The sequence below is a fragment of the Rhamphochromis sp. 'chilingali' genome, assembly GCF_963969265.1.
Source record: "Rhamphochromis sp. 'chilingali' genome assembly, chromosome: 8".
NCBI classification, from domain to species: domain Eukaryota; kingdom Metazoa; phylum Chordata; class Actinopteri; order Cichliformes; family Cichlidae; genus Rhamphochromis; species Rhamphochromis sp. 'chilingali'.
This window is the reverse complement of record NC_137935.1, coordinates 27961528-27988917: the sequence shown is the minus strand read 5'-3', so window position 1 is coordinate 27988917 and position 27390 is coordinate 27961528. Positions and strand designations below refer to the sequence as shown.

The following is a 27390-nucleotide window of genomic DNA, read 5'->3' as shown; positions in this document are numbered from 1 at the left end:
CTAATTTATTTAAACTACAAATCAGGAAGAGCCAGCTCTTTGCACCATTTGACTGAGACAAAATTCAGCTTGCAGCCAGCAGCCTCTCCTGCAGGCATCTTGTTCATGACCTTTCAAATGATTGCTGATTAAGAGCACTCAGCCGCCTCCAATGGGGGAGATGAGTGAAGCGAGGAGAGCAGAGGAGAGGTGGAGGAGGGCTGCCCTGTCTAAACAACTGTGTGTAGTGAGATTTTCATTCAGTGTTTACAGTCTTTTCTATCAGCTGAACACACAAACACACACACACACTGCTGAGATAGAAAGTTATCAGTCTGTCAGTTAGTGTTTTTTCAGTAAACACGCACACTGTTAGACTTTTCATCGCCACTTTACGGTAACATACTGGTGTCACTGTTGCCAGCGTCATACCGTGACGCCGTGTTACGGTAGCTTACCGTTCTGCAGGATGATACCGTTTTTTGCTGGTGTGGTATAATACTCTTGGACAAATTATGGTAACGCACAGTAGCCTTTTTTACGGTATCTGTCGTTGTGTCGTAAATTACGTCAACAAAGTAACATCATACTGTGATTAAGAAATTGGTATACTACCGTTTATTCACGGTATGTCACTGTAAGCCCGCTGCAAGGTAATACACTGCAATATATTAACCAGTAACTTACCGTTATCACGCATCATCAGTACCAAAAATATTCATCTCTGCTAGAGGATACAGTGTCCCAACAGGCGGTCATTTACTGTTTAACAGGTCGTAATTTACCGTAATTTCAGTTAACAGTAACATACTGTAAGAGACTGGAGGGTTCCAAAAAAACACACACACACAAAATATAATTCATGTGCTTTACACCACTTTATTTCAATTCAGATTTTTCCCTGCTGAAATACACATTTCCAAAATCAAAAACTGAAAAGAACTGAAAACATATTTTCATTGAGGAAGCACTTGTTTTTACTAAACCATGTAATCCATTATTTGCTCAGATGGTTGTACAAACAATAACGATATTATGTCATATCCATATCATGGCAGACAACATATGCTCAAGTGTTGGGTTTTCTTAGTTATATTTTGTAGGGTCTTAAACCTACAATGTGAAGTGCCTTGGCATTCATTTTGTTGGCACCATGCAAAAAAACTGAATTGTAATGAATATAATATCAAGCCCCACACTTCTGCCTTTATATACACTTTATATACACACCAAAATACTGGCTCACCACCAAATCAATGCACAAAACAGGGTCCACAAGGACATGGATGAGCGTGTGTGGTGTGAAGGAACTTGAGTGACCTGCACTGAACCCTGATCTTGCTTTGTGGACTGAGTTCATTGATTTGTAGGGTGAGCCAATACATGTGACAATTAAAGTGTAAGTAGCTGAAATAATTTTTAACAAATGGGTAAAAGAAGGAAAAAAAATCAAAACTATTGCACTCAAAAAACCTATTGGACAGAGACAGCATCTTGCAAGATGGCAAGAGGGCTTGTCTTCATTGTTGCTCGTCTTGTGTAAATGTCCAGAAAGCATGGGCCATGGATCATCTGTGGAGACATGGGTAACAGCACATTGGTCACTTAAATTATACATGAAATTCACTAAAAATGGCAAAAACAGTTACCTAATTTGAAGTTCTCCACTCAAATTCAGTAAGCCGCTGGAGGAAAGTTGTGACATGAGGGTGAACAACCTTTCGCTTCACAGTGGTCCCAGTCCTTCTGCTTGTCCCAACCTTGGAGGTACATTTGGCCGTGTGACCCTTGTGGTAACTGGATAAATTATTAAAACTATTAAACAATAAAAAAAAAAGATAGTCCAAGCATTAGCGCTTGCTGTTACAAGACGTCCAGGGGATGTGGTGCAGTAACAAAAAAGTGTCCAGGTTGAAAAAGGAAAAGACAGTAAGGCAACCTGGAAATTACACTGTATTTTTTAAGTTAAACTAGGTGGTCTAGCTGCTTTTCCTATCAAAAGAAAGAAACACAACAAAAGCTAGACGCTGCTCTTTTAAACAGGAAGAGCAAGTCACGAATAGTTAAATGATCAACACCCTCCTCACAAGCTCCAACACAGAGCCTCTCTGGCCCTGGAGCCCTTCTCTCTCTGGCCTCGGGTGAGCAGAGTCAGCTTCACAGACGCCTGTCACCCAAAGCTAGAAAGACAAAATCACAACAGGCCCTGATAGAGCCGTAACACTGACCATCTTTACAAACACTGTATTTGTTATAATTACTTTTAATAAATAAATTATGCATAATTATTGTATGGATTATGGTCAATTGCAATGTGAATACATTTTGATTAAAATGGAAAATGGCCTAAACATATGACAAATGAATTAACTTGTCAGTTGATGTTAGGGTGAGATCCATTCATGCGTCCATTCACCTCTGCTTGTCCTTGTTAGGGTGAGCTGCTCAGTGGAAACATATTACAGCTGCTGTCTATTATCTTCATAAATTATTGATCATGTGGTGCTTAGTTCTGGCCACCTGACAATGTCAAAGCATCATCATTAATCCCCATAATCGTACAGAGCACTCTGATCTTGGATTTAACTGACGTCGCATCCAAGGCAGGCTTCTCGAATTAGTACATCTCTAGTGTATGGACCTGTATGAACTTTCTCTACATAGGAAAAAACTGCTATAACATGATTGAAAACAGGGTTTTATTTAAGATATATTTCCACTCCAACTTTGTTTTTTTAAGAAGATATAAAGCTTCTCATGTTTTAATCCTGGTTATTTTCTCCCTTGCTTAAAGCAGAGTTTTTAGCCACAACACTTGACACATCTTGACCTCCGTGTCTTTTAGTGTTGCGAGGCTGAAAGAGTTCATCTCTCTCTTTTTTTGTAATGTTAACTAATGACTACTTTCATTTCCAAAATATCACTCCCAAACAAAGCAAAGGCTATGTTTTCATAATGGGGGAAAGAAAAAGACCTCTAGGGTTTAAACCAAAGTTCCACTTCTGTGGATAAAGAATATTGTGTACCCAGCAAATGTTTACTGAAACATGAAAGCACATTACTGGGTCGTATCAGATGGGGAAAAAATGAAGAGGAAAAAAAACCAACAACCAAAGGAAAGACGCTGGATGTTTGATGAAGCATTGATGAGAGGGTGAGAAAGAGAGAATGAGTCAGCAGCAGCTTGCCCGCACTCTTCCTCTCTAAGGACAGATGCTTTCCTAAGATTAATATTCCCACTCAGGGTTTATTCGCCTGTGTTATCCCCACACTCACCAGGTGATTTCACGCTTCGTGAGCATCCAAAAAGCCCCCTTTTCTCTGCAGCCGGGAGTCCAGCCTGTCACCGATTTTAATAAATGATATTGATAAACCGCTCTCGTGGCTCCGAGTGTAACGGGAGTCTAAACTTAGCCCGTCGAGGAGCGAGCATTGATCTGACTGTTTACGCACACCCCCGTGCCATTCACAGTGTTTCTTCATCAATTATTAAGCTTCGGAAATCTTTACAACTAATGCCTTTTTCAGATCAGTCATAATTAACTCGTGGCCAGTTGTGGGCACCTTATTCTGTATGAAAGGCACCGGCAGTCATTACAGCCAGCTCCGTTCACTGTGCCCTTAATTGATCACAGATTTAATAGGTGGCAATGAATTATAAATCACTGATTCCACTGATGTCTCACAGAGGCGTGTGGTGTCCTTTTTTCTCAGTCCACAGGTAGTTGAATGGACTTCAGACAGTCCAAGATATTGATCTGTGGGAGGTAATTTCATAGCATATGCATGGTTGACCAAATGTCAGAGTTGTGGCTGTGTGTGCGTCTTGTGTTACATGCTTAAGAATATGTGAGGATCAGCATGTGGAAGATGTGTGCAAGTCATTACCTCTTATTATTTGAGACCGGACCTTTAAATCCTCAGACATAAATGCATCTGATAATTATATCTGAATCCAGACCCCTTTCTCACACACGACAAATCTTTTTGTTTTGTGCCACTTGAAGCTGCATTAAATCTTTCAGTGTAGAGAAACTGAACCGTTAACAACCACGGTGAAGGCATCAGCATCAATCAAACGTACATTTTCAGTGCTAGTATCTGTATGGCACTGGAAGTATGGCATCAATCGACTCCTAGCACATCTTTAGACAAGATTTTTTGGGAAGCTTCATTTACGCAATGCAGTATCCTGACTTTACACATAACAACAATTTGGTGTTTTGGTTTTTTAAACCTCTGTTAAGTACGTCCTAATGATCCAGCACTCCAGTACTGGACAGTAATGATCTCCATCGGTGCCACATTTTTATCATGTTTAGCAGCTGATGATTTACAGTCCCTTAATTAAACAAACCCTGCCTTCTTTTACTGGCCTTATTAAACATGACAAATGACACAGACAGCATAGTTAACCTTTGAAAGATATCTTTTTTTGGCTCCTTTTACTAAACTCTCCCATAATTATGGCACTGTCTTGACCTTTAATGACTCTGTTACCAGTAAGAAATAGTAATTGAATTGTTGAGTCAAAGCATCTGGTAGTCCATTTGTTCTCGGTGGTAATTGTAAATGTTAGCTGAGGTCTGCTTTGGTGTTGGCAGGGTTTCTTCGTGGCTGCTGACGCACATGCCTAACAGCAACGTTGACTAAACAGATCGGCATCCCTCTGTGACCGCTGCACGCTTGTTAAATGACATATTAAAAATTCATTTAAAAAAATCACATTTCTTTGTTTTTTTCACTGGTGTTGATTTAGATCAATGTTTTTCACGCTGTAGTTGTTTAGTTAGTTTGGAACATTTAGGTGGAAAATCCCAAACCAAAGCACTTTTTTACTTTTCTTGTACTCTTGTTACAATGCAATATCTCATACTGTATTTGGGTGTTTCATTCATCATCAAACAACTGTTTGTTTTTGAGGAACCAGCGAACACTTAGAAACTGAACAGTTACATGCTTGAGCTGTCAGTGTTCATGAAAAAGGTACAGCTTATATCATGGCTCACTGCCACATGCATAGACTTCCTATAAACTCGGCAAGAGAGTGTACTGTAACTATACAATATAGTTACAGCTGCTAGCTTATTCACAGAGAGGCACCACCAGGGGGGTTTCCTGGTGACCAGGAAGGCACTAAACTATGGTGTGATAGTTTTAGTCTTTTCATTAAAACATCATTTTGTTAATTAAGAATTAGAGGATCTTTTAGTTTTAGTTTTAACTAGTTTTAGTTTAGGCAACTAATTATCATAGTTATTGGACTAAATCTAAAGTTGATTCAGTGTTTTTACCAGCGAGAGTTGCTCCACACAGTTTACAGAGCGTCTTAATTTTCTTTAACATGAAATGCCAAATGTGTCCTCTCACGCTTTTTGTCATTTTGTCCCTTTTTCGTGAGGAACACGGAGCATCCGAGAAAAACTTGTTAGTTATCGTCTTGTTTTTGTCAGAAAAAAAGTTTGCTGACAAAAACTAGATGGTGAAAATTATTGGTCGCCGCTTTACAACATGGTAATCACAATCAGCACAGTGATTTTCTAAATACTGACTTTATGCTCAAACTGCACACCACATGCCTACCAGTGGTGTGAACTGATTGCTTGCGTGTGAATGTTAGAAATGTTAAAAAGCCACTTCTCTGCTCCGTGAAGAAGATTAGGGTGGACAGACGCTAATCAACTGCCAAGAGAGACCAAAGTGATGGACAGAGAGAGGTTTACATTCAGAGTAGGAGGTGGCAGCAAGATCGTGGACAGAGAAGCAGATGGGGAAATAGGGAGAGAGAGGAGGAGGAAATATAAATTGAGTCTTTGGTTCAATTTGTCTCTTATATTTTCAATGATTTTGTTTTTAATTTTTTGCTGCTTTGGGATTTGTCACGCGTAGATTGGACTACATTTAAAAACTGCTGATATTCCATCATCTTAATCTTAATGTATGCAATTTAGATTATTATGCATTAAATACAACTTACTATATTATTCACCAGCTGGCCTGTCACTGACTTGGCTCAAACAAAGCTGCAGCTAGCCCAAACCTGCCGGCATCCTCCCAGCAGTAGACCGGAACCACAATCTGTCACCTCCACCTGCACTTACTGTAGTACAGTGCAGCCCTGTGCAGCACACAGCCTCCCCTGGCATCTTTCATGTCTCCCCACCCTTCATTAATTCCTCATACAACCTTTAGTGCACCATTTCCACAGGTTTTCCCTGAAACTGTTCAGCATCGACATCGACTTCCAATTCTTTTGCCACATTCCTCTATATGTAGTAAGTAAGAGCTTTAAAATACATGCATACAATATCTTGACTGAATTTTAAGTTTATAATGAAAGTCCCAAAATGTGTGGTCTCAGTTCTATAATTAAGATCGATGACGTGACTGTGGCACTCACTTGACACCACTGGGGTCTACCAGCTCTCATGATTCTGGCCCAAAACATGACTCCACCACCTCCTTACTGACGTCGCAGCCTTGTTGGGACATGGGGACCATCCACTCACCAGTAAACAAGGCTGTTTGAAAATTAATCTTCATGTATTCCTGGGCCCACTGCAACTGTTTCTTCTTGTAAGTATTGGTTAGAGGTAGCCGAATGGCAGCTTTATACACGAATGCAAGCCTTTTGAGGTTCCTACCCTTTGAGGTTCGTGGGACTCCAGAGGCACTAGCAGCTTCAAATACCTGTTTGCTGCTTTTTAATGGCATTTTAGCAGCTGCTCTCTTAATCCAATGAATTTGTCTGGCAGAAACCTCATTATGCCTTTATCTGCACAAACCTGTCTGTGCTCTGAATCAGCCACAAATTTCTTCACAGTATGATGATCACGCTTAAGTTTTTGTGAAATATCTGTTTTCATAGCAAGCCATTGCACTATTTGACACTTTTATGCAGCAGAGAAGTAATCTTTCTTTTCCATATTGCTTGAAACCTGTGGCAAGCTTCTTAAGTAGTTTTGCTTTAATTGGGCTCACCTGGGAAACTAATTATTATTATTATTATCAGTGATCCAAAGAGCCCTGAGGCACAATACCATCCATGAGTTTAATGCAGAATAGTTTGAAACTTGGTGAATGGCTTGAATGTTGGAATTGACCAGCAAATAATAAACATTTCAAACAATCAGTCTTTATTTTTTCCAGGCTCATAGTTCATAGAAATGAAGCAAATTTCCGTCCATTAAGATCTCGTTCTCAAACGTGTTTGGCCTCCAAAAAAATTTATACATTTAACATTTTACTTCCACTGAGTAATCTCTGTCTACTGACCTTATTACAGACAGTAAGATTATTATCTGACAGTTTCAACTCTGAAAAGCTTTGATGTTTGTCCTTCTTGGTTCTACAAAATATTACAGCGCTGTTACAGGCATATCTGACCTCATGCTACACATAAGTAGAACATACATGTGAAGGAGCTGCTGGAGACCACACCATCATCTGCATACATAATATGGTTCACTAAAATATTACAGCCTCTCAATTTCTTTGTCAAGCCATTAACATGACCGATAACATTTTCACCGTCAAAGTGTTTTAGTGTGCAGCCCATGTGACACTAATTGAACATTTATTTTCAGTCCATAAAAGTGTACTAAAAATATTTTTTATTGTATTTCATTATTTGTTTAACGTATTTTGAATGATACTGCATGTACGTTGAAATGACCACTCACCGTTGACACTGAAAAGCAGATGCAGCGACCCTCCCCATCGTTGACCTTTTCATGCGATTATTATAATCAGGTTCCATAATCATAATTTCATTTTGTGATGAGAACACAGGTGGAAAGAAAGATGGATGGAAAGGTTGAACGTAATTAAATATGGAGTAGCTGAAGTGAGTGGGTACTGCGATTACTTCTATTAGCAAGGTCATTATCTTCAATTGCTTCCAAGAACTGATTGTCAGTGAATTCTGTTTCTTGTTCTGTCTTCCAGCATGTTTGTGTTTTAAAGGAAGAACTTACTCAAAGACACGTCCAGATGTATTCAGCAGCTGTGAGTGGCTGTGATGGGGATGGAGTGCTGTACGGCTGACTGACCTAGCCCACTTAGCAAGAAAGAGCCCATGTTCAGTTTCCTGGTCTAAGCACAACCTTGATGCAGGAGGGAACCTAAAGAAATCACCCCTGGGTCAAAACTTCATGTTGATTTGCTGAAAGGGAAAAACTGAGCAGCTTTTCTCCTTTTGTGGTCATGACCTGTCAGGGAACTGAAGCCCTGCATGGATACCACTGTCATCACCCACACCATCACCGTCATCATGCTATTTAAAGACTTAATTCTCTATTCCAGTATTGCTGCCGATACTGCTTGGTCATAGACAAGTTAGTATAAATATCTTATCAATGGAGAACAGTTCTAGGAAACCAAATAAGCGTTATTGATTAGTCTAACAGTTGAATTTTATGAAAGTGTATCATTTGATCTATTAAATGTTGAAAAATAGTTTGTCTCCCTCCTGTTTAAGGTGATGTCTACAGATGCTTTGTTCAGCCAACAGGAAAGCAGACAATTCTCTGGTAGGAGGAGCTAACAACTGCTTAGCCCGTTATTTTCTGTCAATTTTTTCGACAAATTGATTCATTGTTTCAGCTGTAATTTGATTGTTTCATTCAAAAAGCACTCTAATGATTTTCCTTTAGTGAGTAGATGATCAGGGCAGGGAAGGAAGCTCACTCGTCAACAGATTTTGCCCTGTGCCTCTTTATTTAGCTAAAGAAAGCCACAATACCTGAATATGTATCAAGTAACCCTGTCGAAAAAAAGAAAAAAAGAATGAACTTTAAATCCAAAAGATGCTGAAAATTAAAGTAGTTTTTTTCTCTCATGAATCTGCAGTAGGATATGAGCCCTGGGAGTGTGGGACCTTAGAAATGTAGAAGGTAGTGGGGATGCAGAAGCTAATACATGGAAACTAGAAGCTGTAGTGTTAGTAGCACATAGAGGGATTGATGAGTTGAGGTGGGATTTAAACACTCCAAATAGATAGATGAGTGTCAAGTGTGCGAGTTGATTAGCAGAAAGGTTGGACCCATGCCCAGACGGACATTCACAGAAAGATGGACAGGAAAACAGACCAGAGAAAAACAATAAGGATGAGATCCTGCTAAAAGAAACATAAGGGCAGTGAAGGTGACCGCTCATTAGGATTGGGCGATTTGCTCCGTAGCCCAATCGTCCTATAGGCCCCCTGTGGCATTGCTGATGATTGATAACATTGCCGCCAGGAAGCAGAGGAGCCTACCATTATGGTAGCAACATCCAGTCAGTGTAATGTATGATGTGTGGCTCAACAAAACACAGCTTGGTGAAAGCGAAATATCCACACTAGGTTGTTCACACTACAAATAAAATGTGACAGCAAACTCGCTCTAGTATGAACGGTTCACGCCCCTCAAAAGAAGACGTTACACATAACGCGCTCTGTTTACGTGCTCTGTTTACAAGCTCTGTTTATGGAAGTAAAAATGGCAGCTGCAGAGCAACTACTAGGTGTTGTTGCAGCAGTCTATCAATTTCTCCCCATATGCTAATAATAATGTATACTTTATTCATCCCCATGGGGAAATCACTCTCTCTGCATGTGCCCCATTCACTCAGCGAAGCAGCAGGCAGCCACTAAGTAGCAGGGAACAGTATCTTGCTTAGGGATAGCTCAGGGTAGCCATTCAGTGGATTCGAACCCCCGACTTTCTGAGCATGGGGCGACCACTCTACCTACTGAGCTATCCCTGCCCTTTAATAAAGTCCAAAACCTCAGTTTCTAATAAAGTTTTTATCTGTCTTGTGTGAAACTTGTATGAAAAGCATACAGGAGTGAAAGCAGATATAAGATCCCTTGAAAGATTATATAAATGAAACTTGTATGTTTTGGATACTTCCTAAAACAATATATGAAAGTAATGAGAAAGTGGCTACTTTCATGAGTAAATCATATAAGCCGTATATGATTCACTATATGAAGTAAGCCAAATCTTATGCAAGTCTTTTATAAGTTTTTTCTATTTCTTTTCTTTTGGGTTGACTCGCTCCGTCTCCAGTTTCCGCCACCATGCTTTCTCGTTTGTCTTCTCTGGCACTGTTAATTGGCGTCTGTCTTGTGTCAGTGACTTAAAAGACAGATTTAATGCGACATGACCATTCGAACAGCAGTCGCTTTCTAAAACATCAGATATGTATCGGATTCAGTACCACATACGAAAGTGACCCAGGTTGGATTTGAAAATATCAGATTTATGCTGTTCACACTGTCATACCATGATCGGATATGAGTCGCATAGGGTCAAAAAAGTCGGATTTGATGCGCTTTCGCCTGCAGTGTGAATGTAGCCTTAGTCAACATGGTAAGTGATCGTAAGTGACCAGGTATCAGGTGAACAGCAATAACGTTATTAAGTCATGACATTTACAGCACTTATATTTTTTTAATATACTCCCGATTCAGACTTCTGAGGACAATCTTTGTAGACCCTACGACAAAACTCATGTAAGTGGCCGACGTCGTTGCCTGTATTTATGCTTGTGCTGGCATTAGTGTAGTTACTACTGTGTAGATTTCCCCATGAAGCATAAATCATAAAGGCATACAAATATACTAACTTCACTGTCCCTCCTTACACAAAGGTACATTTTTCACCAACATACTTTACCGGTGGGGATAAATGTCAAGGAGACGCACAAAGGTGGTCACATCAGTCAGTTCAGCGGTCATTAATGTCTTCCTGTTTTTTCTCCCATTTGATGATAGTAATGATGCATCACTGTAGTTGCTCCACACATACATGGTTATATGTCGGTTTTATGTGGAAGGTGCAAAATGAAACTATATATCCCTTATTATGAATCTGAATATGAAGATAACTTAATGCATCACTGGGGAAGTGGGATCAAATTTGCTTCAATTGGCCAGCTACAGCCATTAACTTTGACCATCATCAATCCCTGACATCACTGTCCATCAGCAAAACCCCGCTGTTCATGTGGAATAATAATAAAAGTGAAAAAAGGGATTTATTGATTTGATTGTATGAGCATATAGCGGCTCAGTTTTAAGATGAAATGGAGCAGTTAATTTAGTTTTACTGAAAAAAGTACAGATATTTAATTTGAAGAAGGTGCTGTTATTTGGATTTTAACAGGTTCTGTTTCAGTGTTTATTAACTGAGGATTAGCGGCCAGTCCTGCCCAATTTTGCTTGACATAGAAAGCATGACTGCTGTTTTTTTTTCTTGCATGTTCTGCAATAATCTGTGATCCAGACTTCAAAGCAGAGGTACAAAAAGTCCACGCACGAACTGTGGGTAGAATTCAATGCCACTTCCAAGCTCATTTCTATTCTGATAAGGCTTGTTTACGTATTTACTGACTGAACGTTCACCGTGAACCCACAGGCACCCCCCTCACAAGTTCACGGTTGAATTCTTCGCACTCCTGATGTTCTAAAAATACCTTTTTAACATCACAACTGCTCAGATTCATCATCGCATCTTCTCCTCTCACGTGAGATATTTCTGTCACTAAATTAAAAATACCCCTGCTGTGGCAGGCTTTTGACAGAGGGCATGTACTCCAGCTGATTCTTATCTAATTTGGTTTTTACTTTGGGCCTTTGTCAGATGTCTGCCCTCTGTAGATGAGAGCAGCCTGCACTTTCATCTCCACTTTAGTTGTTCTTCCGTCTGTTATTTTAAGAAAGTGTGCAATGGATTAGTTCACCCCCCTGAAAAGCCTTTGGATTAAGAGGTGTGGAGGATGATGGAGAAGATGATGAAGGGTGGAGAGTCAGAAGGGGAATGAGAAAGAGGAAGTGGTGTAAAGAAAAAGGGAAAACATTAACAGCGCAAAGACATCTTTCCTGTTGGTGTTGGGTAGTCAACATCTGTGAAGCTTCAGGTGCAACAGTTTGTGTTGTGTGCTGTTACGTGTTGTTTGTCATATTTCTGCTGGCTCCTCTGGAAAACGCTAAAACTGACTCGCTGTTGCTATGCGACTGTTTAAAACTGTTTCAAGCCAGTTTTGAACCCCAGCGATCCTTGCTGGAAAAATTCAATGCTGAAATCTTCAAAACCATCAGTACCCTGCATGCTGAGGCTGAATGTTAAATGTGTGAATACCAAATAGTGCTGTCAAGATACTTTGACTTTCTATTACAAACAAAGAAGAAAGAAAATTACCAGCTTTTTAGTGCAGGGTCATTCCATATACAGTCAATCCAATCTAGAAAAAGTTCCCACATCTTCAAAATCAGCTGGGGATTTTGGTACAATAACTTTTGGACATTTAATGAAGCCATGTGAAATTTACTTTCATATAACGAATGAAAAAATGGTTTCAAACCCAAATATAAAATGCAGAACTTGTGAACACGACTTTCCCTTCCATAAGCTACATTAAATGCAGCATGACAGAGAAAACCACACAACCTCTCCAAACATTCATCACCAAACCTTTCACAATTCAATGATATTTCCATTTAATTTTACAGGGGCAATGTAATATTTCCAGTACAGAGAATCAGGTTTGTGTATCATTTTTAGGCCTAGACTATGTTAAAACAAAATACACACACAATACTGGATTGGTCCAATAATTTACACTAGGGCTGCAGCTATTGATTATTTTAGTAACTGAGTAAGCTATTGATTATTCCATCAATTGTTTAAATATTCAGATAGGAAATACTTTTGTCTTATTAATGAATGAAGAATGAACTGGTTCTAATTTTCGCAATGTTTTAAAGTTTAACTTCACATCTGTCAGAATAAACCTAAACCCTTTGTGTGTATATTGAAATTACCTGAAATTACCTTTAAAGAAAACACTTTCTCAAATGCAAAAATATATCAATAATCTCAAGTACAGTAAAAGGTCAAATCAGATTAGATAAGATATACATATAATCTAAATAAGGCATAAAAAATGTATCTTTACTCTGTCTTTATGGGAGGCTTTGTGATTTAATAGGAGACAGGTTTTTGGCGTAGACATTAATGTTAATATTAATAATAATTCACAACCCTCAGGTTAGTGGCTAATAGTTTGATGGCCCATGTACATTCTTGTTGGCTTTTGAAATTAATGTGGTCTAGCACATCCCCTGCCCCCCTTTAGACTCACCCCTGTTTGCTGCAGGTATTGCTTCCATGTAAAATACACCTGACCCATCCTTCACATTTGGGGAAATGAAGGATGCATTTGTCGGCTGCATTTGGAGCAGCCTTTGAAGTGGGACAGCCTTCGTCGCCTGGCTGTGACGTAATCGGCCTTCAAATGTGGCCTCAGAATTGGGACACAGCTAGTGTTCATCAGTTAACTGGAAAAAGGTATTGCTACAGTTAGCTACAAATCTCTCCTTTACTGGTATGCTATAAAATGACAACAGGTTGATTTCAGTGACAATGCTAAGCTGGCTGGTTCTGATATATTAATCCCAATAACTATTTAAAATATGGTTTTACAGTCACTGGTTAACGCTACATCTGCTAGTTTCGACATTCCTCGATCCTGCTAGCTATGCTAACAAGACAACTGCCCCAACTCTGACTTCAGGTTCGATCACCTGACAGCAAACACAACTGGACAAGCTAGGACAACTAAGTTAACTAATTTTAAATATTACAATAAACTCTATGAAATATGATTCCAGTAGAAGTTATGTAATTTAAGTTTTTTTGTGATAGTCCAAGCAATAAAAGAAGGTCAGGCACAGGTTACAGTCCAAAAAAAGGTTTTTTATTTCACCCAAATACAAACTTGGTTAAATTATACAAAAAAATCTCAACCTTGGGCCCATAAAGGAGGTCAAAGCAACCAAACTCTAGTTAAAAGCTAGCACAAAACAATACTACTACTACTAACTCTAACAAACTGATGTATCTAAAGGGGAAATTTAAATAGTAGCTGATTAGTCCACAAAGTCGTAAAAAAAGGGGTAGAACACACAAAAACCGGACTGAAACTAACATAACAAATTACATTCCCCCCATGATCCAGAGTTGTGGTATGACCCAATTAGCAGGTCTCCATATAGGCTTGCTCCGCCCTTTTTCCCACTTCTTAGCTCATCAACCAAAGGACCTGGAGCAGCTGCCACTGAGGTAACTCCGAAAACAAAGAAAGATTAAATCATACGCCCAACTGTGTAAACTAAAATGTCCGTACTTATTTTAGAATACAGTATAATATGATTGTATAAGTAAATTAAATCTAAACCGAAACCAACCCTTTCTTACTCTGTAAATTAAATACTATATTTAAAGAAAGATAAATCTAAGTGTAGTGTTATGTGTAAGTAGCACTGAGATGTTTGATAGATATTACCCAATATGTGTGGCTGTAACTGCAGCCATCACAGTCTCTCCCAATTAAGGCCAAACTAACAGCACTGATCTATTTGGTGTTAAATTTAATAATAATTATTAGGGATGGGTATCGTTTAGGTTTTATCCGATGCCGGTGCCAAACCGGTACTTTTGAAACGGTGCCGGTGCTTAAACGGTGCTCAAACCGGTGCTTAAAGAATGGAGAACACAAAATTGGTCCAAAACCCTCTCATGTTCAGCTGTTTTTTTTTTTTTTTGTAAAAAGATAACAATGTTAGCTTTTTCTGCAGCTATAGGGGATTTATGGCATCACTCTTGGCTGGAAGCAGTGCTTAAACAATGGAAAAGATAACAAAAGCATTTGTGAAGATTCGATGTTTTCAGTTTCGTTGCAACTGTCTTAAATTCAGTTGTGTAACTGTTAGATGCTGCTGCCTCTGCCAAAACAAGGTTTATACTTCTAAACAGGGTTCAACAAATCTCAGAATTACACCCTTGACTATAGAACGATTTACTGCCCTTTGATCACCTACTACTGTTGTGTTAGTTTTAGAGAGATGAAGAAAATCTCAAGCAAAAGGCCTGGGTAAGCTCAGATGAGCCAGTGTGTATGATGTGCTGTCCAACCACTTCTAGAGATAAGTGTTCATACTTTCTCACAGTGGTTACTCTTTAAGATGGAGCAAAAAGTCCGGGATCACAAGGAGCGGTGTGATTGAATTGTACAAATGGTGCACATGTTTAGGCAAGCTCTTCACAAAGCTATTTATGTTGCAGTCAGTAGTTCTAACAAAATATGATCAAAGATGGTGTGCGCAGAATGAGAAAAGAGAGCTCTGAAGAAAAGTTCCGACCCTTCACATCGCAGCACACAAGGCCCACTGGTGCATTGAAGGGATGGAGAAAGTTTTTGGATATTAAAGGAAGTCCTGAGAAGGAAGAAGTCTTCACGAGGAGAGAGTGTGTGCGCGTGTTTGCTTGCATGTGTGTTAGCGAGTCTGGATTCAACAGTATGATGATTTTAGTGGCTGCAGTGTGTGGTGTCGTTGAATTGCAGTGCTGACTGGTCTTTTTATTATTGTGGAGGCTTATTTTCACATTCGTAGTCAAAGTCGCTGCATTGAACTTATTCTGGGTGAGATGGGCAAGTAGTGGTGGTTGTAGCTAGGGAAGTAGTACAGGTCATCTGCTAATCAGGAGGTTGGAGGGTTGATCCCTGCCTGCTCCAGTCTCCAGTTTGGATGCATAAGTATCCTTGGGCAAGTGATACCCAAGTAGCCCTCCAGTGCATTGATCGGAGTATGAATGGGTGAATGATACATGTTGCATAAAGCACTTTAAGTGCTTAGAGTATGAAAAAAGCTCATCTAAGAACCAGTTCATTTACTAAAACAGAACTATTGAATCTAACGCGTTGTTTGCCAAACTTATAGTTTCTAAATGATCTAACTCTTTTTAAATTATTTTAGGTGTCATGCACAATTCCGAGGTGTTCTATGGTTCTACTACACCTATTGAGAACACAATATTAGACACTCTAAGCTGAGGCTTAAAACCTGCCATCAAAGACGGCAGACAGAAAAGTTCTAATCTACATGACAGTAAACGCAGCATTTCATAAAAATCGCATGCTTTGCTGTGACACCAGAATGCTTCTTTCTTCTTAAATCTGATATTAAATCTATATTTAGAAAGTGCAGGTGATGGCGGGGAGTAGTGTAGTGATATTCTATGTGGGTCACCTTTTAAGGTCACTCATGCACACCGCCCAACAGCAAAGTCTTAGATGACGTGGGAGTTTCTGTTCTGCTGAAAACCAAGATACTCTTCGACACTATCCTCCATACTTGATAACACAGAGCTGCACTGGAAATGCATGAAAATATTCTGCATGCTTTGTTTTACTACACACAGAATAATGAAACTCTAAAGCCCGACTGATGATGGGATTTGTTTGTTTTTTTAAATTTACATTATTTGCAGTTATTCTGTTGACCTGTGAGCTGCATGGGTTTCCCTTATGTGTTTTGCTTTGCCTGTCTCTTTGCAGAATTGTTTGTTTATTTGAAAAGATTCAGGGAGGACAAACTGCTTTTCAACAGAAGAGAAGCATGAAATTAGCTGGTACCGTACATAACCAGGGAGGGCATTAACAGTTGGTGAGAAGTGCTGGCTAATGCAGGACTGTTGCTATTTATATCAGAATGTGGAAGAAGCTTTGGATGGAAGCTGGCTGAGCAAGACAAGTTTATAGGCACTATCTATATGTCTTCATTAATTTTGAATGCAGAAAAGTATGGATGGGAAAACTTCATTTGAAACACTGAATACTTTATCATGTGGGTTTTTTCTTATTTTCTGTATGCTGCATGGCCAAGACTGCTACTACAGAAATTAGGCTTTGATATTGTTAGAGCTGAATGAAAGCAAAGGGTAGAGACGCAGACTAATTGCGGGATGCTGATAACAGCATAAGATGTATTTTCTTTGAGCACAAAAGCATTCCCTTTGGTAAAAATGCTCCTTTGAGCAGAGTGAAGGAGCCCAACTCTTTAGTCACCATACAAATCTACAACAGAATCGTCTTTTCTCCTCCTCTCTTGCTCTAACACGCAGACAAACACATGGTATAGTGTCAAATTAAAGGACCAACCCTTGACCTTACGGTGATGAGATCTACTCTAAGGGAGCATTTTGCTGGGTTTGCCCCTTCAGAGATCAGGATCACTTGCAAATCAATGCAAAATAGTTGTGAGTGATCACCTTTACCCTACGATGAAACATTTCTATCTCGATGTTTTCTTCCGGGATGATGGTGCTACCCACCTAAAGAGCATGAATGGTAACAGTGTGGTTTGCTGACTAGTAAAAGTCATTATGTTTCAACACACATGAGAGCTGTGAGGAAGCCAGAAAAAAAAGAAAAAAAAAACTGGATGAGGGAATCCTTTGGAAGTGTGGTGTTCCTTCCTTCCAGTTCGAAAGACTTGCAGAATTGGTGTCAAGGTAGATTTAAGCATTTATGACGGCACCCAGTGGCCCAGAACCTTACTGAAACTCTTAATGCTGGGTTTTTCTGGAACTTGTCACTCCTTTGCATCTCATCAGGACACCTGCTGTCTCAGATCTTTCATATCCACCACTTTCTTCACTTTTTCTCTCCTTTCCAGCAACATTATTCTCACTGCAATAACAGAACTGAAGGTCATGGTTCTTTCACTCCCTAGTCTGGCTTTTGGTGACCTCCTTGGATCAAAGGGTGGAACATTAGTTGATGTCAGATACAGATATATATGTATTCAATAGTTCTCTCAGTTGGCAACTACCATGTGATGTGTGTGTTTGTGGTATAGATTCTGCCCCGTGTGTCATAACAGGCTTAAAGCTACAACCTTTTTGAAATGTGTAAAGGATCAAACGCCTGTTTAAAGTGCTCCTAATGACAAGCCCTCTAAGAATTATAGCCAGCTCTGCAGTTTCTTCCGGCTCTGCAGATTCATTTAACATTTTCCACTGTTTTGGATTTGCTGCCAGCGGCTTTAGGCTACTATTTTGGTTCACTCTCCTGGTGCTCATCAGCATAATTCCCAGATGCACTGGCAGCTGTCTTCCAACAAACAAGCTCTGTCAAATGACACACTACCTGCACAGTAACAAACAGCCACAAAGTGAAGCATCCGGTTAAAAGGAGACTGCTTCTCTCTGGGGTTAATTGAGATAAAGCTAAAAGTGCTGAATTTTTCATTTAACATGAACCAGAGCTCCCAGGGGAATGCTTGTTGCCCCTTGCCTGCTGAATGTGTAAACTGTCTGGGCACCTGGCTCGCCATTTTGACATTTCGGGATAATAAGTCAAAAAATTGTGCCTGCTGTTGGCTGGGATGCTCGCAAGTGTCAAAAATAATTACCGCCAGTAATCAAAAGCAGACAAAACAATTACACGCTTTAAGTTTAACAAGCTCGATGTGCTCGTGCATGGACGCGCGCGCGCTCTATCCGTGTCAAATGCCCTTGCCTGCGTCGTGCACCTCGTTACGTTTGATCCACGGGCTCCTGCGCTTCCACACGGCACAGACGCGCAGAGCGGACAGGCAAGCGCTGCTGCTGCTCATTCTGCTGCTGATTCCACGGGGGGAGGGGGGGCTCGTCACAGTCCCCATCCAGTCACGCTGAAACGGTGTGGGATTCCTTCACTCCTCGATCAGGGATGCGCATCTGGACCGGAGAGTGTCCAGGGGACAATTACGCGTCAAAGCGCTCCACTGTACCTCTTCTTGTCATCCTGCCCCCGCAGAGGAAATAAACACGTCGTCTGAGGACAGTTTGGCTGTTTTCTTTTTCTTTTTTTTTTTAATACAATGGCAGGCGCAAAGTGCCTTCTGAAGACGCCGAGGTAAGACGTCTTAATTATAGTAGCTTTAAAGAAAAATAACACATCGACGACCACATATTCCAAAACGAAATCTGTCTGTGCAGCAACTGATTTGAGAGCATGTTGTTCAGACTTTGTGGTGTTCTTCTTTCACTCGAGTGGAACTTTAATGTTTTTTAGGGGGGCTTCGCACAGAATTTTAATGTGATATTTTCGGATATGGTGTTTTAGGTAGTTTAAGTCTACCTACAACATGTGCCAGTGCGGCGTGTAATTTGTTGTATAGGCTCCAGGTGTACAACGTGGGGATTTCAGTGCTGTGCAGAGTGCTTGTTTACTGTGAGGGGGAAAAACGCACTAAATCCATGCAGTGTGACACCAGAGCTGCTTTCAGAGAAGGCTATTGGCTATTGCCAGTGCTCTGCCGTTAATAAGGTGTTTTACCCAGCCTGGCTTAGTTGATAGAAATGTCTGACAGTGGCAGCAGTCACGTTTCCAAATTTATTTATTTTTTTGCCCCTTCTTGGTAAGTTTTAGTCTTCTGCTTCATGTAGTCGAAGGTGAAATTGAAGGCTCGTGCAGTCTATAGATCTTAATTTGCCACGCTGGTTATTTTTAGTTGTGGAATCTCAAAGATAACGTCAAAAGTTACCAGCTTGTGGACCAGTAAACTGGCCCGCTCATCCCTGAGCATGAAATCCTCAATCGTACAAGCTTTCATAGTGAATTACAGCAGCAGACCCGGGGAGGGTGACGTGTCTAAAAACCAGACATTGCAGGGGATTAATTGTGTCCTCACTTCAGGCTGATGCCTGTTGGTTACCTCGGGCCCGGGAGCACTTGAGCGCACATAACTGTCAGTCATCACCGTGTCGTGATGGAGAGGTCGTTAGGTGCAAAGATTAGAAAGCAGGTCGCGCGTGACAAATCATTTCCCCTCGTCTTCAGTTTTCTGTGATAAACGCTCATCGTGTGCATGAAAACCACCAACAAACCGCTTTATGGCGTTTTTCCATTTTCGTTTCTTTCCCTTTAAAAGCGTTTTCCCGCGTCCATTTTTCACCCTGCATCCATCTAGTTTTGTGCAAGCATCCGACAAATTCACCGCAGAATCATTGCGTGTGTGTGTGTGTGTGTGTGTAATGGGTGTTTTGATGTGCGCCTTGCAGACACAGCAGCCTATTTAAAGCACGTCATATCCACTTATCTCCAGTACATTATTTTTATCTTATTTTGTTTTTTTCCTAGTGGTTCAGGACATTCACAGCAAACTCATTTTTCTGGTGACAGTTTATTTACATCAGACATGTTCATTAACTGCAAACGGATACAGTTGTGTGATTCCCCCGGGAAGAGGGGGGGGGGGGGACTTTGGAAACAGAATGCTTTTAATTTGCTTTGAAATATGTGGATTATAGAAAAAAAACAGCTGTTCCTATTTAAATATGCACCCCCAGCCTCTTCATTTTCCAAATTGATCCTCATAAATGCCATTCCGGATAAGCTTCGATTTGGCTTATCTCAGTGAAAGCATGCATAGAGGATAATGACGCCTTTCTGAGATTTTGGAGTTTGCGGTGTTTCGTCTCGTTGTGCACTCTGACAGGTACGCCCGTCACTACAGTTTGTCCAATAATTTTGTCCTGCGCTCCAAATAAAGGTCACATGTTGTGATCCTTTCCTGCTGCTGCTTTCCAAGTCAAATTTTTGGATCTGGCACAGAAGCTCTGATGTTTGGACGGTGCACTGCCATTGCTCCATGCTTGTTTGATATTAGTTTATTTCAGATAATGGAAACCACTTTAGAGTCTTGTGAATACCATGAAAGCCTCCTGCTAAAAGCAACAAAGGTTTGGCTTTACATTTATGCAGAATGTATTTGTATATCTCATTCTGGGGGAGAAGACCACTTTTTTTTTTTTTTTACTTAACAAATGATGCGATAAAAGGGGTCTTGACATCCACAGACAATAAATAAATAATAAATCAACTTCAGTTATTCATTAGAAATGTCACTTTGGTTGGATATAAACTGTTACATTTTCTTGACTGTAGGATCAGGGCTCAGGCATGGGTAATGGCTTTGATCCTGTCTCGTTGGGTTATGAAGGGTCGAGCTGAAGTGAATGAAGTATTCGGTGCAGAATATTGAAATGCATCTCCCGTCTGACAATAACTGTTTGCTTAATTCAACAGATGAGTGTCCCAGCTTTACAGTTTGAGCAAATGTGACAGTCAATGGGCCGCTCCAGTAAGCCCAGATAACCGCTCTTTACCGATTCCAGATTTTTTTTTTTTTAAAAAGGGAAGTCTTTGACGAGAACTCGCTCTGACAAAGTCAACTCTGTGCCCTTTTGCCTTGCAGTAACTTCCAGTCGTCTGCCATGTTTGAAGGCCCAGAGTCTATCGAGGTGGAGGGAGGCAGCACAGAGAGCGCAGTGCCATCGTCCATCAGCGCCTGTAAGAAGGTAAGACTGGGTGTTCAAAACCTGTCTTGGTCATAGCATCTTGGATATAACAGGATGGGGGGGGGGGGTTGCTTGTTTCTCAGCTCATGTTTCTGTGCACCTGTCTGTCATATTTGCCTTTCCATCAGTCTATATGTTTCTAGCAGTGCCAGAAATTTTCATTTCCTCCTCCTGGGTGCCAGTGACGCTCAGGGGTTGTGTAATAAGAGGAACAGTCAGGCCCCCCGGGTCAGCCCAGTAGATTTATCACATCCCAGTGCCACAGAGACAGGACGAGAAATAATACAGATCAGTGGGCTGAGGTGGTGGCTTAGATTGAATTTCCTTTCAAAGTGTGTGTACCGTAGATCTTTTGGGTGTGTGTGCCTGACTGTACATTATGTATGTGTGCTGGTGGAGTCTAATTAGCCTACTGCTCATGTTCTTAACTGACTTCCACCAAAGTGTCCTGTACAGACAGAAGGTGATATCTATCTTATAATTGGGCCTCTGGCTCCGCTGACCTGTGGCAGCAGCCTTCGATATTATCGCTCTCGGTGAGATCAGCTGACCCTGCGTCACTTTTACCTGGCTGAAGGCCTGCACAGATGGCCTGTTCCAGAGGGTGCAAGCATGGGGGGACATGGTTTGTCACTAAAAATACATAGTGAGAATGAACAACGCAGTCACGTGTCACAATAATTGCACAAGAATGCTATTAATGGATAAAATGTGATTTTAACCTTTTATCTGCTGCACTTGAGTAGTACAAAACAATCTTCTTTTACAAATAAAAGATCACAGATGCATTTAATGAGGTCAATACCAATTACTGTCATAAGAGGATCACTGATTTTTGCAACTGAGAGGTTATTAAAACAGCTTGGCCAGCAGTTACAACACACTAGATTATTACGGAGAAGAACATTATAAATAACCAGCTGCGTGATTTTACGTTTCATCCTAGGGTTTCATGAAACTATCACCTAAGGGAGGACACTATCTGTGACTGCTTAGTTGACAGATTTCTGATGCCTAGCTGCGGACACTTAAACTGAAATAAATGTCCTAGAGAAAGGTCAATTGATCCCATCCTCCTGAAGGGAAAGCAGAGTGGCAGATGAAAGTGGATGGGTGACTCAGAAAGTGTGTGTGTGGTGGTGGGGGGGTGGGTGTCATTCGCTGTGTGCGTTGGTGCATCTGAGTAGAGTTCATCTGTGTGCTTCAGGTTCTGTGCAGTAACAGTGTGCTGGACTCATCGGAGTACTGGCTGAGGAATGAAAAGGCTCTGTGCAGACTGGGCCTGCTGGATGACGACATGGAGGGCGGCTGCACCATGGTGAGTAGCATACGCGTTGGCAACAAAGTCTGACCACATCGGCTCTAGTGTTCAGTCTTTATGTTCAGCGATGGAAAGGAAACGGTTTGAAATTTAAGGCAGGAACGATGTGAAGGCCCATCTTCAGTCTGCTTCCACTGAGCGTGTCTTTAAAAACAGATATTTTACAGCAGGCTCGTGGTAGCTTCTTGTTGCTATTTAACTGAAAGGTTTTGCTCATAATCTACTCAGAAACTTTGAGTAGATACAAACTGCAGCTCTATTCTGCTTTCTGCTTTTGAAAGCTCACTTTAACGAGCAGGGTCTTTGATAATCATTTATCACTTTCAGTGACGTTACGTCTGTCGCGTGAACACTTTTCGCACGTCATTTCAATTTGCTGTTTTGTTCACTTTGTGAAATTGTAAATTAACAGAGTGCAAACACTGAGTGGAAGCCTTTTATTTTCCTTAGCGTCACTCTGTCTTATGAATTGTAAATTCAGTATGAATTACATTCAGGATTTGCATCTGTCAGGGGCTAAAAGGCACTTGGTTCTTGTTCGGGAATGGCCGGTGTTTGATCCTTCAAGCATATCAGTTCAATTTTACACCATCGTTGAAATGTGACATAAACTAGATCAACGCTCTTAATAAAATGCTTTACCCCGGAGTCTCACAATCTTTAATGTAGGTGGGACTCATTAAGGAAAGTAGCTGAAGTACACAATCTGTTCTCTCTAATAACACCAGCTGTTTCTCAATAAGAATGGCATATTCTTTCACGCTGTCACAGCCTAATAATAAGTCTACATTCAAGCCCCTCCGGGATAAAATTAAATTTCTTACCTTCAGCTGCAGATTATCTTTTGACTCCCTGCTTCTTGACTTTTTCTTTAAAAAAAAAAAAAAAAATCCCATTTATATGTAATCTACACATATTTACCAGGAGAATCCAAGCAACACTTCTAAATCACCGGTCACATCTTGCAGCCTCATCTCATTGACTGCAGGACCAGCTCTATGGACCAAAAGCTGCTTTGCTTTCCACGTCTACAAGTTCTAATGATTCTGTCAGTTTATAGCACGCAGATCATCTGCAGCGAGTTGTCATTACGTTTTTATACATGATGTACACATTCAATGTCATTTTCTGTCTGAATGGTACTGCATCCCACAATCACATAAACAGACAGTTCCCTTGTGCAAAGTTGATGTTGGATTGCACCGATTTGTGAATAACAAAGCCAATATTTACGGGATTGACTGTCCAACATGCTCTGTCCACTGAATATTTCCAGTAGTTTTTGAAGTGGAATTTAATTTCCTGAAGTGCATTTTCTGATGTGAGGAAGGGCAGTCGTAGAAAATATCCCAAACTGATTCTCCCCAAATCATCCAGATTGTAGGTGTAAATGTTCTTAATGGTTAACATGATAAGCACTACATCACCATGTTAGAATCACTGATAATTATTATTATTATTTTATTATCGCCATGCTAAACTGCAGTGTCACAGACCTGCCGTGGATTTTTATTGTTTTATTGCTACTTCTGTTGCTCTCAGTTCACAGCACATTTTTGAGGTTAGCGTTGGGGGTTAAAGTGGGATTTGACAGGTGTGTCTGCAGTGAAACACAACAAACAGTAACAGGGTTTTCAAGCCTTAGCTAACCAGTGCCATTGAACTTACTGCAGTTTATCCTCGCTACTGAATCAATACACGAGCAAGAGTTACTTTTAATTTCTATAATTATCTCTGTCACAGGCTAAGATGGTCAGTTTTATGTAGCTAATGTAAGTGGCAGTAATACACCACTTAATAAGCAATAAAGTGCTTGCACATTGTTTTCCCCCATCCATAAAAGATGCCTCGAGTGCTTGGTAATCATTACCAAGGTAACAGGAATAGCAGTAATTTAGCAAAGAGCACCGTTCTCACACTCATGTCACACTTCGTAAGTGTGAGCAGCTGCATGCTGAATTGAATGTTCCTGCAACCACCCGACATGAGCGGCATTCTTGTAGATGATGTGCACAAGCTTCGAACAACTGTGTTTTGTCAGTTTTCTATTTCACCGAGATCCCAACATTCCTGTGTTTCACATACTGATCCTGCATTTTTCATCAAAAAGCTGTTTAAGGTCGCCATCAATTTAAGCCAACTTGCTTCAGTTTGGTTGTCTTTCACAAACAAAACATTTGAACAGCAGTTGGTTAGGGTTTCAGAGCTGTGTCTCTGAGATGATCCTATTATCTACTGGGGTTTTTGAGTGTTTGCCTTATAGGAATTACTTAGACATACACTGACCCTTTTTTTTTTTTTTTTTTTTTTTTATATTATCTTTGAGCATGTTTAATAATAAAAATAATCCAAAGTAACAGAGTTGCAAGATTACATAGGAAAAGAAAAAAGGACGAGATGAAAACATGTCTACTTTAAGTTTAATAGATTTATAGAGGGCTGATGATCTGTACATCGCTCAAAATGCACCTGTTATCCACTGGTTGCGCAACCATGAAAAAATAAGTACATGCATACAGTTTTCATAGGAGTTAAAAGGACAAGTGGCAGCCACTTTCTGCTAATCAGATGCACTTGAATCATCAGCAAGTGTGCGCACCTCTATCAAATCAGAAAGATTGGCAGTTTCTTGGTCTGTAGCATCAATCCAGACACAAACTGCAACACAAGACAATCCAGGGGTGGATGTCGCAGCAAATTCACCTTAAGGTCAGACGGTGTAATGCTCAGAGCAAGCGTAAAAAAACCCAAATGTGTTAAATATTAAAGTTCAAGACAGTACAATTAGAAAAAGACTGAACAAGAACGGCTTGTGCGGGAGGGTTGCCAGGAGAAAGTCTCTTCCTCTCCTAAAAGAAGATGGCAGCACAGCTTAGGTTTGCAAAGTCACATGTAAACTAAAGACCTCAGGAACAGTGTCTATTGGACAAACAAGATCAAAGTGGAAATGTTTGACCATAATGCAGAGCGCCATGCTTGGCAAAAACCAACCGCAGCATATCATCACAAACATCTCATACCAGCTGTTAAGGTGGAGGGCTGATTATATTTTGCTGCCAAAGGATCTGGATACCGCAAAATTACTGACCCAACCATGAACTTTGTACAGCAGATATGTCTCTGCTAAGGTTCTGAGTCATCCAGGTCATTTTAGTCTAAGGAGGTTGGAAAGAAAAGCATCTGGACTTAAGAGCTGAAAGGTCTTCAAGGAAACTTATCCAAGAAGCTTCTTCAGTTCTAAGAGCGATTGGTGGAGAGTCCCAGATTTTAAGCCCTATGGGAGTGTACCCAAGTGGGTCCCAAGAGGACCCCCTAATGATCCTCTACCTAGTCACACGAGCCAAGGTGTGAAAACGGGCGTGGGTCACAATCAGCCAAGGTTTCAGGTGAAACCTAGCCCCACCCTATCATGTGATTTTCTGAGGTCAAATGGCCCAAGTTGTGAGTGGGTGCTGAGGCTTCTGGGAAGGGATCTCAAAACTGGATTATAGATGGCAGACAGTTGGTGTCATAAGACACAGGCCTCTGTTCAAAGATGGTCATTCGCAGTGGACATAGATGGCTTCTTTCACTCTTCTCAGATGATTTGAAAGAGGAGTCTGGGAGCATCTGGGAAGTCCAGATGCATTTCTTTCCAAGCTCCTTAGACTTTGCAGAGCAAAGTATTCAAATGCGAGGCTGTCTTTCTGACAGCTAAAACCTGGCCATAACTGGATCGTGCAACAGGACAATGAATCCAAGAACACCAGCAAATGGAGAAAAACAAGAATCAAGTTGCTGCAGTGGCCCAGTCAAAGTCCAAACCTCAACCTGATTGAAATGTGAAGAAAGCTTATATATGCATAAATGCCTGTAAATGATGTGAGGGACGGAGGGACTTTTTTTGCTTTCCATGAAAAGCTGTGTGTGACCAGTGCCAACATGAAAATAAAGACGACTCTGCAGAAGACTATTCTCAAGCTCCTACCTGAGTTTATGCAGACAGTGTTAATTTTTCTTCCATATAACGTAAGCCCTAGCATCTTAATCTTCAGGTTTTGTATAAATAATACAATGGCCATTTGTTTTCTTTACTCTACTGTTTTCTATGAATCAGAGGAAAACGTTAATACGACTGCAAACAGATGAGACCCGTCCCCTTGGAGCAACGCTCTCGGACTGCAACATGACAAATCGCTCTCGTGACTCTCAATTCACCGTTCAGCTTTTCTGCAGCTTGCACAGAGAATCAGTCAAACTGGAATTTACAGTTAATGCCATCATAAAAGAAGCACAGGGATGAAAATGTACTTTTATATACAAATATGTACAGTTTAAACCTTGATATCCAAAGGCCAACAAGTCTATGAGGTTAAGTTTTCTAAGGAATGATCGCTTGAGTGAGGGAAAGGGGGAAAAGCATCAGTGTTTGTGTGTTTAGGAACAGGAATAGTCTAAAATGAGTGTGGAAGGCCAAAAACTGAGCTAAATAAAAGATGAAAGCTCTGGATTTTCTGTGTTTCGCTCCATAATCCACCTCTGGCTGCATCGCGTTGTCACCTTTGATCATTCACTCATGTTTTAATGCATGAAGTCACAGAGAAGTGTCATGTTGCTGCGATAGTCACACTGAATTTCATCACACCCCTGAGTGCTCTGACAAGATGAGCGTTTTGAAGAGAAATGCAGCACCTAATTTTTTTCTCATTTGCGAGGCAAATTGTTGCTTAACCTCTGTGAATTTCTATTGTTCTATCTGCTACTTGCATTTATTTACCAACATGATTTAAAACTAAGCTGTTCATAAAACTCCAGCAATAAAAGAAGAATTAGAGAGAGCAGAAGTCCATATATTTAAACTATTGTCGGCACTTTTCACATGCAGGAAATGTTTCCCAAACTGACACGAGAAGTTTAGGTTAGCCTTCAGAGCCTCTG

The 27390-nt window shown here is 40.5% G+C and overlaps 1 protein-coding gene across 2 annotated transcripts in view; it reads left to right on the top strand.

Moving 5' to 3' along the window:
• The window catches only part of sphkap (SPHK1 interactor, AKAP domain containing), a 59884-nt gene that overhangs the window by 11270 nt on the left and 21224 nt on the right, over positions 1-27390 (top strand). Inside the window, exons 1-3 of one of the 2 annotated variants that reach the window (XM_080889804.1) lie at positions 18397-18705; positions 21050-21152; positions 22360-22470. In XM_080889804.1, the coding sequence (XP_080745930.1) occupies positions 18671-18705; positions 21050-21152; positions 22360-22470 (249 nt within the window). In that variant the 5' untranslated portion in view covers positions 18397-18670. Of the gene's footprint in view, positions 1-18396; positions 18706-21049; positions 21153-22359; positions 22471-27390 lie in introns of those variants that run through there. The other variant, XM_080889803.1, reaches the window with a different exon arrangement.